Raw genomic sequence first — 17,638 nt, 5'->3', positions numbered from 1 at the left:
GGCGACCAGGATGGAGGTGCGAGCTGTCCCACGAAGGTTCTTGCTGTCGACGTCGCTGGACCCAGGATTTGGGCAACAAGTCTTGGCAAATGCAAGGCCCACGCGGTGGACCTAAAATGGCGTCTTGAGTGGACCAGGAGGGTCCAGGGTGCTCCTCTGTTGGAGGGGAGCAAGGGCTAGTCTGGAGCAACCAGACCAGCAGTAGTTGTCATCGTGGAGCGTCGTGAAGGGGCCACTAGCCAACGGGCAAGCGACCTGGACAACGCGGTTGGCAGCAAAGAGCAGAAGGGCCCCACGCAATTCTCGTGGATGCAGGGGGGCTGAACTTCGGTGCTGGAGCTGCTCAGGGTCGGGGTTTCTCTTACCCCAAAGCACTCAGTCGAGGGTCACTCGGGAGTCGTGCTGGACAAGCGTCGTGCAGTTCTGAAGATGGCCGGTCCCTCGAGGTCTCGTCGCACCCACGGATCACAGCTGGGCTGATGATGTAGGTTGAGGTCAGAGGTGCCAGGGAAGCCGGTTCTCTTCGTGCTGGAGCAGTCTTGATCCGAAGGAGAGACTGGCAACAAACCGCGATGCTTGGTTGGTGCCTGCTGCTGCAGGGTGACTACTCCTTAGTCACAAGGGAGAATCTTGGGAAGAAGTCTTGAGTTCCTTTCGTGGAAAGTAGTTTCAGGATTCAAAGATGATCTGATTTGGAAGGGGGCCAGTTCCTACCTTTATCCTGCAAAAAGGGGCTGGCACGCGACTAAGTCCTGCCCTATGGGTGGGACTAGGAGGGGGGTGGTTACACCCCTCTCCTTTGGCGGGCTTTCCCCAGGCCAGGGGCTGGAGTGCCCCTGGAACTGGTTTCAGCCGGCCTATGCACAGTGAGCACCGGGGTGCCACTTGCAGTCACCTTCCTCTAAAGCCCTGCCTACCTAGGATACACAAAATCCTGTCTGGGACGGTGCTGGCACCACCCCTGACAGGAAACCCTTTGTCCTTGCCTCCTGCTCTGGGAGGACTCCCAGCAGCAGGAGGGCAGACTTGTGTCTCGGTGGCAGCATCCATTTTGTGGAGCTAAGGCTATGTCTGACTTTAACCGGGGTTACAGGTTACATACATGTCGTGTCCCTCTAGAAGGGTGGAATGCTAACCCCGTCGCCAGAATTGGCGAGGGGTTAGTATTCCAATTCGTATGACACCTTACTCGACATGTTTTGATAAAGCGATACCAGAGTTGGCATATAACCGCGAGGATTATAATGCACTTAAGAGTATATGGTATGCGATATCATGGAAACGGCTAAGGGATGGATCCCGAAAGCCGCAGACAGGCTCAGCTCATGCCAGAGCACTATCTCACACGATTCCAAGCACTCTGCCTTCAGGATTGTTAAGGCCTGCCATAGGAGTGACTGATAGGAGATCTGTGTGCCCATTTAGGTTTAGATATAGGAATACTATATCTAAAGCAAAGGGTGATTACACCACTTTGCCCCAGCTGTCAAGCAGCCAGTTGTGTCTGATTTAGTTAGTCAACCCAGGGGTGGCATAATACATGCTGCAGCCCCTGGGAGACTTCTGGGTGCACCTCAGCCCTGGGTACAGGGACTTGAGAGGGCCCAGTGCCAATTCAGTACCTGGGTACAATTTGGAGTAGAGAGAACAGCTAGGCTGTGGGTCTGATTAGCAGGCCCACAGCCAGGGAAAGTCGTAAACCAGTGAAGCAAAAAGCAAAAATCTGGGTGATCATAGGATTGCAGACCCTACTCTCCTACATGACCCCCCCCCAAACTTTGGGACAATAAACTAACCTTGACCAGGTGAGTCTTCTTGCTCTAAGTGGAAATACCTGGAGAGCCCATCAGCATTGCCATGATCAGTACCAGGTCTGTGCTCCACTGTAAAATCCATCCCCTGTAGGGAAATGGACCACCTAAGTAGTTTGGGGTTTTCACCCTTCATCTGACTTAGTCATAAGAGGGGCTTGTGGTCGGTCTGAACTGTGAAGTGAGTGCCAAACAAGTAGGACCTCAGCTTCTTCAGGGCCCAAACCACAGCAAAGGCCTCCCTCTCAATAGCTGACCAATTTTTCTCTCTGGGGGGTCAGCCTTCTGCTAATGAAAGCAATTGGCTGGTCGTTGCCATCAAAATTCAGCTGAGATAGAACAGCTCCCACACCCAACTCAGAAGCATCTGTTTGGACAATGAATGGTTTGGAGAAGTCTGGACTCTTTAGGATAGGTGCTGTGCACATGGCCTGCTTTAGGTCATTGAATGCTTTCTGACAGCTTGCTGTCCACTGAACTTTCTTTGGCATCTTTTTACTTGTCAGGTCATTAAGGGGGGTCACTATGGACCCATAATTTCTGACAAATTTCCTATAGTACCCAGTCAGGCCCAAGAAAGCTCGAATCTGAGTCTGGGTGATTGGGGGAGCCCAGTCCTTGATGGCCTGTATCTTACTCTCCAATGGCTGAACCTGGCCTCCACCTACAAGGTGGCCCAGGTATACAACCTGTGTCTGCCTTATCTGGCACTTAGTGGCCTTGATAGTGAGGCCTGCCTTTTGCAGAGCCTCTAACACTTTCCTCAGGTGGACCAGGTGATCCTCCCAGGTGGAGCTAAAGACAGCAATATCATCCAGATATGCTGCACAGAAGTCATCCATCCCAGTGAGAACTTGATTCACCAGCCTTTGGAAGGTGGCAGGTGCATTTTTCAAACCAAAGGGCATTACCACAAACTGATAATGCCCACCAGGGGTAGAAAATGCTGTCTTGGGCCTGGCTTCCTCAGCTTACCTGATTTGCCAATACCCAGCTGTCAGGTCAAATGTGCGTAAGTAGTTGGCAGAAGCCAATCTATCTATAAGTTCATCTGCCCTTGGTATTGGGTGGGCATCAGTCTTAGTGACTGCATTGAGGCCTCTGTAGTCTACGCAAAACCTCATCTCTCTCTTACCACCCTGGGTGTGAGGCTTTGGCACTAGAACTACTGGGCTAGCCCAAGGGCTATCTGAGGGCTCAATGACTCCCAGCTCCAACATTTTCTGCACTTCTGTCTTGATGCATGCTCTGACATGATCAGGCTGTCTGTAGATTATACTCTTGACAGGCAGACTGTCTCCAGTGTCCACTTCATGGGTGCACCAATCAGTTTGACTGGGTGTCAGAGAGAACATATGTCTGAAGGATTGCAGAACTTGTCTGCAATCCTGTTGCTGATGTTCAGAGAGGCTGCCACAAAAGACAACACCATCTACTGATCCATCATCAGGATTCTGAGTGAGCAGGTCTGGGAGAGGGTCACTCTCTTCCTCCTGTCCCTCATCTGTGGCCATGAGCAAGCTCATGTCCTTCCTGTCGACATATGCCTTGAGCCTGTTCACATGGAGCACCCTGAGGGGGCTCCTGGGGGTTCCAAGGTCCACCAGGTAGGTGACCTCTCACTTTTGCTCAATGATGGTGTGGGGCCCAGACCATTTGTCTTTAAGGGCTGCTGGGGCCACTGGCTCCAGTACCCACACCTTCTGTCCAGGCTGGTACACAGTCAGGACAGCCTTCTGGTCATGCCAAGCTTTTTGGAGTTCTTGGCTGGCCTCTAGGTTTTTAGTTGCCTTCTCCATGTATTCAGCCATCCTGGAGCGGAGACCAAGTACATAGTCCACTATGCTGGTTGCAGGCTTTTTGAGAGGTCTCTCCCATCCTTCCTTCACCAAACACAGGGGTCCTCTTACAGGATGCCCATACAGAAGTTCAAAAGGGCTGTAGCCAACCCCCTTCTGTGGGACCTCTCTGTAAGCAAACAAGAGGCAGGGTATCAGGACATCCCATCTACGCCTGAGCTTTTCAGGTAGTCCATGAATCATCCCTTTGAGGGTCCTGTTGAATCTCTCAACAAGCCCATTGCACTGCGGATGATAGGGTGTGGTGAACTTGTAGTTGACACCACATTCCTTCCACATTGCAGTCAGATATCCTGACATGAAGTTTGCACCTCTGTCAGAAACAACCTCCTTAGGGAAGCCCACTCTGGAGAACACTCCAACTAGGGCCCTTGCCACTACAGGTGCTGTAGTGGTCCTAAGTGGAACAGCTTCAGGATACCTGGTGGCATGGTCCACCACCACCAGTATAAACTTGTGCCCTGATGCTGTCTGGGGTTCCATTGGGCCAACAATGTCAATCCCCACCCTTTCAAAGGGAACCCCCACCACAGGTAGTGGTATGAGGGAGGCCTTTGTTGTGCCACCTGACTTACCACTGGCTTGGCAAGTGACACAGGAGCGACAAAACTCCTTGGTATTCTCACTCATGTGAGGCCAGTGAAAGTGTGAGACAAGCCTGTCCCAAGTCTTTGTCTGGCCTAAGTGACCTGCAAGGGGAATCTCATGGGCCAAGGTGAGAAGGAAACCTCTCAGAGACAAGGGGATGGCCAGCCTCCTGGTTGCACCAGGCTTGGGGTCTCTTGACTCAGAGTACAGGAGTCCATCTTCCCAGTATACCCTATGGGTACCTGTGGCATTCCCTGCAGCCTCAGCAGCAGCCTGCTGTCTGAGGGGTTCAAGGGAAGGGCAGTCTAACTGTGCCTTCCCCAGGTCTTCTCTGGAGGGTCCCCCTGAGCCCAGAAACTCAACTTGATCAAGTTCAAGCTCTTTAGGCTCAGTTTCCCTCAGCTCTCTCAGATCAGCCTCCTCAGAGACTTGATCCTCAACCTGGGGCAAGGGGGAAGGCAAAGCCTTAACCCTACTGCTCTTCTTCTTGGAAGGTGTCTGGTCCATTCTTCCAGGATCCAGCACCTGTTCAGTGGGGCATCTTCTGGCCTGTGACCTAGTCACAGCAAGCACATGTGCTGGCAAGCCTAACATTTCCATGTGAGTCCTCTGCTCCACTTCTGACCATAGGGATGACTCCAAATCATTTCCCAACAAACAATCCACTGGGAGGTCTGAACTAACCACAACTTTCTTTTGGCCACTTACCCCTCCCCAGGAGAAAGCAACAATCGCCATACTAGGACTGGTAGTGACGTTGCTGGCATTGGTCACCAGGAAATCTGTACCTGGCATGATCTGTCCAGGGTCCACAAAGTTAGGTGTCACCATGGTGACACTGGCACAAGTGTCCCTATAGGCCTGAGCCATTTTGCCATTTATTAAAGGTGTCTGCCTGTATTTGCCCAAAGTATTGGGACTTACATCAGGGGACATATTCATATCCGCTGTACAGACAAGGACAGCCTGAGTGAGTGTGCCAACTAAGTTGTCAGACTCCTCAGTTCCCAAGGTTAACCCAACTAATCCCTTGGGAGGTGCACTACCACTACTGACTGTACTAGGGGGTGCAGTTGCCTTAGGGGCTGTAGTGGTAGAGGTTTGCCCTCCTCTTTTGGTGCACTCACTAAACCAGTGAGACTTACTTTTACAGTACTGGCACCACCTTTTTGACTGGCCTTCTTGAGTCTTCTTTTTCTGCTGTGAAGCCTGACCCCCACCCTCTTTGGTTTGTTGGGGACCTGTTGAAGACTTCTGGTCATTTTGTTCACTCTTAGTATTACCCTTCTGGTCTGCTTTCTTTTGACCACCCTGGTTCTGGTTCTGGTTCTGCTTGATCCTTGTTCTGACCCATTTGTCTGCCTTCTTTCCCAATTCTTGGGGAGAGGTCAGATCTGAATCAACAAGGTGCTGGTGCAACAACTGGTTCTGACAGTTATTTAAAATTTGTTCTCTCATCATCAGATTATACAATCCTGTGTAATCAGTAACCTTGCTACCCAGCAACCAGCCCTCCAAAGCCTTAGTGGCACTATCCACAAAGTCAGACCAGTCCTGAGACTGAGTTTTCTGGGTGTCTCTGAACAGCAACCTGTACTGCTCAGTGGTTAAACCAAACCCATCAACCAGTGTATTCTTCAGGACCTGGTAATTGTTAACATCCTCCACTCTTGTAGTGAGGAGCTTATCTCTACCTTTGCCATCAAAGGAGAGCCACAGTATAGCTGCCCACTGACTCTGGGGAATGTCCTGCACAGTGCAGGCCCTCTCCAAAGCAGCCATCCATTTCTGGATGTCATCCCCTTGTTTAAAGGGGGGCACTATTTTTGTCAGGTGTTTAGTATCTAAACCCTTCTCTTTTTCTCTTGGGAAATTGCTGCCACCAGTGGGAACTAACCCACTCATCTGCTGCTCTCTAGCAAAGGCAAGCTTTTCTTTGGCCAGGGCAAGTTCTTCCCTTTCAATCCTCAGAGCAGCCTGTCTCATTCTGGCTTCATGCTCTATTCTCTGAGGGGAAGTCAATCTCCTCTGGGGAGAGTTCCTTCTCCTCTGAGAAGAGGCATTAGAGTGCAGAGATCTATTGGAGTCCCTAGAAAGAGATCTATCTCTCCTAACTCCAAGGTTAGGCCTACTTAGGGTCAGTACTGGGGGTCCCCCAGATCCTAGCCCAAGCAAGTCTATGTTGGCCCTAGTTAGCCTTCTGACTACCTCAAGACCTTTGTCTGCCTCATCCCCAGAGAGTTCCTCAGGATCCTCCTCCTCAACTGCATTTACAGTGTTGTGGAGGTCTGGATCCCCAGTGGTACCCTCTAAGGCTGGCATATTCCCATCTAGCTGAGAAATCTTTCTCGCATCATATGTCTCTAAGAGACCTATCAGAAAGGGAATGGTGGGGTTGGACCCCTGTTTCAGTTTCCTGGAGGTACACACTTGTCTCATCTCCTGGAAACTGAGAGCTGCATATCTTGAAGTGACCTGTGGAGGGTCAACTGCCACAAGGGGAGTCTCAGTAGACTCTCCCTGGGTAGACATGCTTTTCTAGTGAGGTGCAAGTGGTGCACTTACCTACACTATATGTTTACCTACTGATCCCTTGCTAGAGTTGTAGTTTAGGGTGTGCTAGGCCCTAGGAGCTACAACAGCTGGTTCAGTAGAACTCAGAGTATTCTAAGCTAAGTTATATGTACCTTAGTACTTATGTGATCTTTCAAATGATATTCTTAGGATATGTGTGGTAAAACAACAGCAAGCTCAAATCCCAACCGCTGCTCACCAATGTGAGAAGTTGGCCTGATATATAATGTTCCCTATTCTAGTGAGCACTTTGTATCAGTCCAAACAACCCTTATTGATGATTGGTTGTAAGTCAACCTTATAGACCAGCTATCCTAGTAGCATGGATACGAGCAGTCTAAGGCTAAGAATCTAGAGGGCGTGTTAAGCCAACTGTTTTACCATCACATTACCCCTTGAACACCAAGTGAAAGGACACCACACAAGTTGTTATGAAAATAAACAGATATTTATTTATAACAAGACTACCCTGAACTCTTTATGAGTCAGGGAGCTAAGCACACAACAAAACTCTTACGAAAATACTTTAAGTCGCACAATTTACACAAATGCCCTAGGGGCACGAAAAACCATATACACAGTAAGTGGAATGCGAACTTGCTAGCAGGTAAGTAGTACTTTTCTAGACTCAGGAATCGCTAGGCCTACAATTCTAAACACTGGGATTAGATGCAGGAGGCCTGTGGACGTCGTGTGCAGAGTGGGAACTCTCACGCGTAAGGCGGGAAAAAGTCTATGGAGGCTAGCAGTTGCAAAGTTACTGTTCTCGGGCGAACCCGACTAGGTGGGTCGAAAACGGGGGTGGATCCGAACACTTAGGGTGTTGGACTATGCTGAAGCACCGGAGTACTTGGTTTACCTAGCCCAGGGGCTGCGGCTGCCTAGGGTTGAAGTTGCGTCGGAAACCCACGTTGAAGAACCAGGAGCCTGAAGAAGGAGTTGCTGGCAGGCGGCCAGTGAAGAGAGTTCGTGGAGATCCAAGCCTGGATCAGGAAGGAAGAAACCTGTAAGCAGAGGGGACCAAGTTCTGAATCACTAGCCAGTGATTTGAGTGGGCACCAGGATGGCACCGGACGAAGTCACCTCAGCCAGGTGAGTGGGCGCTGCTGGGCTCTGCAGTCTCTCGGACCAGGAGGCGTTGTCGGCGACCAGGATGGAGGTGCGAGCTGTCCCACGAAGGTTCTTGCTGTCGACGTCGCTGGACCCAGGATTTGGGCAACAAGTCTTGGTAAATGCAAGGGCCACGCGGTGGACCTAAAATGGCGTCTTGAGTGGACCAGGAGGGTCCAGGGTGCTCCTCTGTTGGAGGGGAGCAAGGGCTAGTCTGGAGCAACCAGACCAGCAGTAATTGTCGTCGTGGAGCGTCGTGAAGGGGTCACTAGCCAACGGGCAAGCGACCTGGACAACGCGGTTGGCAGCAAAGAGCAGAAGGGCCCCACGCAGATCTCGTGGATGCAGGGGGGCTGAACTTCGGTGCTGGAGCTGCTCAGGGTCGGGGCTTCTCTTACCCCAAAGCACTCGGTCGAGGGTCACTCGTGGTCGTGCTGGACGAGCATCGTGCAGTTCTGAAGATGGCCGGTCCCTCGAGGTCTCGTCGCACCCACGGATCACAGCTGGGCTGATGATGTAGGTTGAGGTCAGAGGTGCCAGGGAAGCCGGTTCTCGTCGTGCTGGAGCAGTCTTGATCCGAAGGAGAGACTGGCAACAAACCGCGATGCTTGGTTGGTGCCTGCTGCTGCAGGGTGACTACTCCTTAGTCACAAGGGAGAATCTTGGGAAGAAGTCTTGAGTTCCTTTCGTGGAAAGTAGTTTCAGGATTCAAAGATGATCTAATTTGGAAGGGGGCCAGTTCCTACCTTTATCCTGCAAAAAGGGGCTGGCACGCGACTAAGTCCTGCCCTATGGGTGGGACTAGGAGGGGGGTGGTTACACCCCTCTCCTTTGGCGGGCTTTCCCCAGGCCAGGGGCTGGAGTGCCCCTGGAACTGGTTTCAGCCGGCCTATGCACAGTGAGCACCGGGGTGCCACTTGCAGTCACCTTCCTCTAAAGCCCTGCCTACCTAGGATACACAAAATCCTGTCTGGGACGGTGCTGGCACCGCCCCTGACAGGAAACCCTTTGTCCTTGCCTCCTGCTCTGGGAGGACTCCCAGCAGCAGAAGGGCAGACTTGTGTCTCGGTGGCAGCATCCATTTTGTGGAGCTAAGGCTATGTCTGACTTTAACCGGGGTTACAGGTTACATACATGTCGTGTCCCTCTAGAAGGGTGGAATGCTAACCCCGTCGCCAGAATTGGCGAGGGGTTAGTATTCCAATTCGTATGACACCTTACTCGACATGTTTTGATAAAGCGATACCAGAGTTGGCATATAACCGCGAGGATTATAATGCACTTAAGAGTATATGGTATGCGATATCATGGAAACGGCTAAGGGATGGATCCCGAAAGCCGCAGACAGGCTCAGCTCATGCCAGAGCACTATCTCACACGATTCCAAGCACTCTGCCTTCAGGATTGTTAAGGCCTGCCATAGGAGTGACTGATAGGAGATCTGTGTGCCCATTTAGGTTTAGATATAGGAATACTATATCTAAAGCAAAGGGTGATTACACCACTTTGCCTCAGCTGTCAAGCAGCCAGTTGTGTCTGATTTAGTTAGTCAACCCAGGGGTGGCATAATACATGCTGCAGCCCCTGGGAGACTTCTGGGTGCACCTCAGCCCTGGGTACAGGGACTTGAGAGGGCCCAGTGCCAATTCAGTACCTGGGTACAATTTGGAGTAGAGAGAACAGCTAGGCTGTGGGTCTGATTAGCAGGCCCACAGCCAGGGAAAGTCGTAAACCAGTGAAGCAAAAAGCAAAAATCTGGGTGATCATAGGATTGCAGACCCTACTCTCCTACACATTGGTTAAGAAGGAGAACCAAGAATGCAAGGCTGGGCTGCTTATTTCATGGTATTTAACCTTCCCACATTTTATTAAGCAGTTTACGTGAATTGGTTCTGCCTTCTGGGGGTAATATCCAAATTGTGGTGGGGTCCACTCAAGTTTTCTAATCAGCCACGTTTAAAATTCCAATCTTTCGAAATAGGAGCTGAGGATTAAACTCAAAAAGTGATAAATGAAAGGAATACAATTTGGTCACACAGGGGAAAGGAGATTAAAAACATGTCTTCTGCTTTCACGGTTTCCAGCTTTCTTACTCCACCAGAACCAGGATGGGGTGATAGCATGGTTAGATCCAAGGAATACCCACCATATTGAAAGGGGGGTATGTCCACATTTTGAATAGAGTCTTTACTATCTATCTGTGTTGTAAAGTGGTATAGCTAAGATTAGATGGAAAGCCTCCTAGAGTCAGGTCCAAAAAGTAAACACTGGACTGCTTCTATAGGTGAGTATGAGATGGATGTCTCTGCCAACCGTAGTACATTACTGTTTTTTTCAGCACTCATTAAATTAATTGAATCTTCTTCTAAAAGACAACAGGAGGTTGTGAAGCCTCTACTATGGATGATGGGTCAGCAGATGCATCCTTGGCAGCATCTGTGGTGGATTCTGCGGATTGGTCTTCAAATACTATTTAAATTCAATTAGGAAAACCAAAGCACTCCCTTTGTACTCACCAAGACCAATTATCATGAGCCCTCAAATCTATTCTACTGGAGGTGGTAAGAGGATCGAAACAAAGATAGTACATGTTAATCACATTTAATAAACTCAATGTCTGCGCAGATCTATAGCTCTTAAAGCCAGGGATTTACTTAGAGGGTGTAGGGGGGACTAAACAGCCAGAACTGTGCCCTTTGCACAATTTATTCTAGTCACCAACCTCCCTCTAGGACCACGTCGCTCTCAGTCACATCCCATACCATACCTTTTGGCCCCTTTGAAAATGTTTTTGAGTACTCGCGCACTAAACAAACAGAACCTTTTTCGTTGCATTCATTTAATTCGAACACCTCAATGTTTTCATCCAAGCTCTTTCCAGATTCCTTTACATATTTTCTTTCAGGGAAATACAGGTTAAACCATTCCCATTCTAGTCTGCTTTCTCTCAAATGCTTCCATCGTTATCCTTCTGGAGAGTTCGCCTAAATATTTAAATCCAATGCTCCAGTTGAGACCAAGAAACACAAGTGAAGGTAAATGAAGATGTACACCTTAGCAGCAGATTCTAGTATTATTTTACAGCAGGAAAAATACACTTACACATAAACATCTCCATCAAGATCGCCTGCAGCCAAAATATCTTGAGTTGGATGAAAAGCAATGGTATTCACTGCAGCCTCAAAGATGATGTCCTCTGGCGTGTCTCGAACTCGGGGTTCCCTCGCTTCCTCAGGTTCATCTTCTTCCTCTAAACTGACCTAGAAAGAAAGAAAGGGACATGAGAGCTAAAACACACAAACCATGCGTGCCTGAGAATACAATGAAAGCCCATAAAATAGCTCACTGGGTTAAGGGTGAGTCACTGGTTTTAATCTTAACATGGTCAACGTAGCTTTTCAAGACTTAAATGACCAAAGTAATTATCAATGAGCGGGTTAGTCAGAACACATTTTCTTTATATGCAAAGGCCCTCGTACAGACATGGATGGAGGAATCACCTTCATGCAATTTTTAAGTCTGCCATCATGCACCAGCTAATGCAGAATGGCCACCGGCTCATCTATCCCCTATTTGCAGAAGCAGCAGCAGCTGGGCAATGGTGTGAGAATGGTGGGGACAGCATACATTAGAATAAAGACAGATGCATGGTCATCCTTGTGACCCAGTTCCACCAGATAGGCCTGAAAGAACAAAAGGATGGAGTCACTGCTGCAGCAGCTTGCACTACCTGGACCTGAGAAATTCCAGGTACCCCCAAATGACCAAAACAATAGAGAATGAATGCACTTTCAATGTAATCAAAGAGAAAACCTAAAGTTAGTCTTTGTACACATAACTGAGAAATTCTAAAGGTATTTATGTTGGTGAGAACGTTTAATTATCGTCTCAGATTAACAACCCACATGTGCATATTAAACACAGACAGAAGAGCAGCAAAGTGCTGTTTGGACACAGCAGACAGGTGAGATTGTGATGCAGGAGAAGGGGGACAATAACATCAGTTCTGCTGGGCATGTAAGAAAATGGTGTTGCTTGCTGGTGTACTGAGAAAGAATGCAAGTGTGTGTTTCTCGGAGTATGTCTCATCTGTGTAATGGGTCCTCTTCGTGCCTGTACTGAACATACACTGAAGTTCCAGAAGGAAGGATCAGAGGAGTGGAGTGCCTTGCTGTCACTAACTCTATCAAATACAGTCCACACACAAAAAAGGAAGCGCTGTCCTTCAAATGGACTGTTCCTTTGGTATGTTCAGTCATGATAGGACTGTTTTACAGATTTCATCCCACACCTCAATAGGTGACTAAATCCCAGTTTCATTTTCCATGACATTTCAGTGTTGGCATTTTCTTCTTTTCTTGAATCTCTTATTGTAAGCAGTTTATAAGTATGAGGTGTAAGGAGGCATGATGTTTTGGGGAAACATAACAAGTGCTAGACATACTGTAGAGGTAACAGCTAGATTGATTTCTCTCTGATAATATGCATGAGCAACATATACTTGTTGATTAAATGAGAAACATCTTTTGTAGTCTGTGTAGTGGAAAAATCTATTTGATGTTTTACACTGATTAAGATTTCATATACACTATGGGATTACCAATGAAAAACATTGTTTGGTCCCAAATTATTTCTTCTGATAGGCGTTTGGGACAAACCCCCAGATTCATCAAGCACCCAATCTGCGAATTCCAAATAGCGAAAAATACCGAATCGCTATTTAGAATTCGCAGAATGGGATGCATCATCAAAATCGCAAATAAAGTGTGATTCGCAATCGCCGTATGCGATTTTCCTTAAATCGCTATTAATTCGCAGAATCGCCTGTTTCCCAAACCGAAATTGCGATTTCCGCAAATACCGAAATCGCAAATCGCGATCTCGCAGATTGTGAGATCACAAAAACGGGAAGTCGCATTTTGAGCACAATGATGACATCACAACCAGGAAGTAGGCAGCTCCATGACTCATTTGGAACACAGAGCTGGATTGAGGAGGAGGCTCAGCACTGAGCTCCAGGAGACACACCCTGCAGACCCAAGAAAGGACACACATTGCAACCACAATGTCCCAGGATGCAGCAGGAGGCAGTGAAACTGGCAGGAAGAGGAAAATCAAGTTCTCCGAACAAGAGTTGGAGTACTTGATTGAGGGGGTCAGCAAGGACCATGACAAGCTTTTCGGAAAGCTTTCCAGGAAGGTGGCCGAGGCTGACAAAAGGCACATCTGGCTGCGCATCTGGCTGCGCATCAGGGCGAAGGTCAACGCAGAGGAGTGACCCAGCGGTCAATCGATGACCTCAAGAAGAGGTGGTAGGACCTCAGAGGTCGTGCTAAAGAACGCATTGCGGAGAGGCTGGGGGAGAGACTGGTCACGGGAGGAGGAGAGTCCACAGTTCCGTCTAACACACCACTGGAGGACTTGGTTGAGGACACTATCAACCCTGTAGCCTGCGTGGGGGACACCTTCCGAGACACACACCAATCACAAGGTAAGAACAAAGCAAGTGCGACCCCGTACCCCAACAATGCCCATGCCTCCATAGCCTGCCATTTGGTAAACCCAGTAATGCAGTCCCTGCCCATCACAAACACCCAATTGCATTGTGGGACCTGTAGTGTGAAAATGTGCCCTGATAGCCACACACACCCAGAACAGTCAAGTGAAACATACCCCTAAAGCCAGTCAGGGGATGGAAGTCTGCATGCATGTTGCTACATCCCAGGTGCCAGAATCATATCATTAATCATGCATTCATTCTCATCATAGGTGCCGCAGATGCCAAGACCACAGACATCGAGGCACTCCATATTGCGGAGACTCCGGATGAGATGGAGGGAGATAGCCAGACAGCCCCAGCACCTAGACCGTCAAACGCACCTGCACCAGTACCAGTACCTTCACAAACGCGCAGGGCCACCCCTGTAGACACAGGAGCAGTTCCACTACCCCAGGCGTCACGCATGGCAGTGGATCAGACCCCACCACCACCCAGGAGGCAGACACGCCGCACAGCCACTAAGCGGTCCCAGGCAAGCGACCGGTTGAGGCAGCAGCGCACCGTGACCACACGACCACACAGGGAGCAACAGGCCCAAAATCTAGGGCTTGGAATTGAGTCCCGGATGCTAGCTGTGAACCACAAGCAGGCACAGCACATGGCAGCCATGCAGCTGCAGTTGTACAAAACTGCACGCAATATTAATCAGCTGACGGAAAGTCTGCAGGAGCTAACGGCTGCAGTGAAGGAAAATAACCAACTGATGGTATCGCAGCAGGACATCACCTGCCGACTCTACTGCCAGCGGCTGACTAGGCTGTCTGCATATACCCGGTCAAACCACCTCATAGGGAACGCAACATCACAACTTTCGCGCAGGTCGCTGGCCATGCAGCTTCAAATGGTACAATGCTGCCAAGATGTAGCAAGGGCCTTGGAGCAGGTTACCACCGCAGTTGAGAATCAACAGGTGTGCGGCCATGGCCATGCAAGGGGGGGGGATGATGATGCCAGTGAGGGCACATCGAGCCTGAGCAGCCTATCTGTGCAGGTGCTGGACATGGGTGGGCACTGCGTTGGTCCTCCGTGTTGGGTGCTGCATCAGGGGGTCAAGGTCTCTGATGAGCTTCCTTATCATTGCCCCATTTAGCCTGTATTTTGAGTAGATCTGCTCCTCAGTCTGGCCCAGGAGTGTAATGCGCAGCCGGAAAATGCGCTCCTGGATCCTGTGTCAGTTCTGGGCTGCAGCCTGGAGCCTCAGCCGCCTTGCCACAATGTAGAGACCTGGCATTGGGATTTTCCTCATGCTCCTACTGAGTCTCCTTAGGTGTGTTTGTTTTACCCTATACCGGTTTCTTGTTTGCAATTTATTTTATTTTTTTCCTATTGGACTTCATGGTTACCACCTGGTTTTGCTTCTCCTTAAATTGCGACTCGTTATTAGCGAGTTTTCGTTGAAGGGGGTGTGAGCCTTAATCAAGCAACAACCACAATCACTGTCAGGGTGAACCGCAAAATTAATAAAATTAACTTGAGCTTAACACTGCTGGCTTAGCACAAAAGCAGTCCAACTTTATTTAGAAGTAATACATAAAGTTATGCAGCACGCAAACAGTAATAAAGTGAAAACACAACGCAAGAAAAACAGAGTAAAATGCAATAAATAAAATGTCACCAAAAGAACAAAAATCCTATCTGTAGAAACAGAGTTATGAATTTTTAAACTGAGAAATAGCACTAAAAAGAACAAAGCGCCAACAGGGGATATTGGTCTTGTGAGACCGAGGCAAATTTGAAAGTTAAGGCTGACCGCAATGAAGGTTAAACAATATGGAGTGTATTGGGCCTGGTGTTGCTTGCCTTAGGATTTAAAAGAAATTTAAAGGGAAAATGTCTGAAAAGTTAGTTTAGCTGGGCAAGGCAGCTGGCGGTGTCCGAGGAAGAGGCATTGTTTTCGAGGAGTCACTGGACGAGGCTGCGGTGAAGATTTCTTCATTTGGACTTGGCAATTTCTAGAATTTGAGGACCCCAGCGGGATGAGGCTGCTGGCTGTAGCCAATGAGTGTTCCAAGAGGCCAGATACCTTCTCAGGGAGGGCCCTCTGAACAGGATTTGCTGATGCGGACAAGACCATAGAAGGAGCTACGATGAAATAAGGCTGACCAGGGGGGGCACTAGAGGGCGTACTGCAGAATGGCTGGCTCCTCAGGCAGCTCCGCCGGACGGGTGACTATTGCCACAAATAACGCTGTGCTGGCAGCTGTGATATAAATTATAACCAAAGATATAAGCGTCGAAAAACCTGGACAATGACCAGCGGGTGTTCATTGAGCCGATAAATCGCCCGTAACGCCGCTTGAGAGGAAAAAAAGCGAGAACTGCGGCCGCGGATTCAAAATGGCGGCGCCCGCGGTCTGAGGCCGGAGAAGCGAAGAGCCTCCACGAAGCTTGGGATATGCCCTGACTTGCTCGTTGAAGACTCCCTGGGGCTCAGCAAAGGTGCGTGGGTGAGCGACCGACACTTCACCACGGGATAAGCGGACTGTGGTTGCTCAGTGGGATGTGTAGCGCGGGGCGTCGGAAGTGAGCGGGATGGTGGCTCCGGTGGAACGCACGGTGTCTGAGCTTGTAATAAACCTGTGCAAGGAGCGAGAACAATAATTTACTGCCTGTGTTCAGCGTGCACACTAATCACCCGTTTACATGACGCTCAGCGCAAGCATCCAGCCTGTGTATACATCGGATGGGACTCGGTGTGGCGATCCTCACGCAGCGGTAAACCCCGCTGGATAAACTGTGACATGGCGGACTGGCGCTAACAAAAGACTTCAAGAGCGAGGGTTGATGCAGTGCCCAGGATTCCTGCCGGCTCGGAGATCCCGATATACGTGCAAAATCCACGGCTTCCGCCCTTTTGCTTGTGAGCTATACCATACTAACGCGCAGCTTATGGATCAAACGTCCCTAAGTAGAAATCTGCAGCAACTCATCGCCCGGGGCAGACTACATATACTTCCACGGCGTGTGGGGGCTGCCCTGCGGTGATCCCAGAAGAGCCGCACCTGACCACGCGACGCGCTAACAGTGAGTACCCAAAAAGATGCGATGCACGGGGTGCCGGCAGTGGGTAAAATGGCGGCTCCAATGAAACGCACGAAGACCGAGGTGGTAAACGGAACGAGGAGCCTATCTTAGTCACTGTGTCTGATATGCGCTGCGGCCACCCGAAACATGGCGCTCTGCTCCTGTGACACACCGGTGATTGACAATATTGAAGCTTAGAGCAGCGCTATTAACACAGCGGCAAGCCCTGCTGAATAAAATTCAACATGGCGGGCTGGCAATTCCTAGAGCACAGAGGAGTGCGAGGACAGCGGCTGTAATGTAGATATGGCCACGAGTGCGTCATTGCCTACCAAATTATAAATGAGCTGCTCGCAGAACTGTAGACTTAGACATTGCCACCTGACATCTGTCGCATCGTAACTGCATCACGACTCTAGCGACCCTGATTACTTCGTGTACCTGGTGCAATTAAAGTGCTATCAGACATTGGTGGTGGTCCGAATAGGAGCTGGGGCATACCACGCCACGACAACAAGATGGGTAAGCCGGAAAAACAACAAACGAAGCTCCAGTTTAAGGCGAAAAAACAGAGCAAAGGGGCCGCGGCCTTGTCAGAGACAGAAGGGGATGGTGATGCAGAGGAGGGTAGCGGTATGGAGGGGGTGCTCCGAGCCATACAGCACAGTCTACAAGAAATGAATGAATGGGAAACTGGATAATCTAACGCAAAGAGTGGTCAACATGGCCACCAAACTGGACAGACACGGAGAGAGGCTAGTGGAGGCGGAAACAAGGCTGTCGGCAGTAGAAGACGAATCCAGCAGCACCACTAAGTCCTGTGCCAACATGGAGAAAATGTTGGAAGCACTGCGCAACAAGACGGAGGACTTGGAAGTGCGGTCCCACCGCAATAATGTTCGTATAGCGGGCCTTCCGGAGTCGACAAACACTGGAAAAATGGAAAAATATGTAGAAGATCTCATTAAAGACCTCTTTGGAGACGGGGAGTTGTCGCCGGTATTCCTGGTGGAACGTGCACATCGCTCTCTTGCGCCGCGTCCAAAGCCTGGTGCTCCCCCACGCATCGTTATTGCTTGCCTGCTGAACTATAGAGACAGAGATACGGTACT

The 17,638-nt window shown here is 49.6% G+C and overlaps 1 protein-coding gene across 1 annotated transcript in view; it reads right to left on the bottom strand.

Annotated features, from left to right (window-relative positions):
* Window positions 1–17,638, bottom strand: part of WDR55 (WD repeat domain 55) — a 248,131-nt gene that overhangs the window by 137,908 nt on the left and 92,585 nt on the right. The window contains exon 3 of the mRNA XM_078653441.1: window positions 11,045–11,202. Within this exon, the coding sequence (XP_078509567.1) occupies window positions 11,045–11,202 (158 nt within the window). The remainder of the gene's footprint in view (window positions 1–11,044; window positions 11,203–17,638) is intronic.

This window comes from Lissotriton helveticus, chromosome 7, assembly GCF_964261635.1.
Source record: "Lissotriton helveticus chromosome 7, aLisHel1.1, whole genome shotgun sequence".
In the NCBI taxonomy this organism is placed as follows: domain Eukaryota; kingdom Metazoa; phylum Chordata; class Amphibia; order Caudata; family Salamandridae; genus Lissotriton; species Lissotriton helveticus.
Note: the sequence above shows the minus strand (reverse complement) of the source record. Positions and strands in the feature narration are given on the sequence as shown.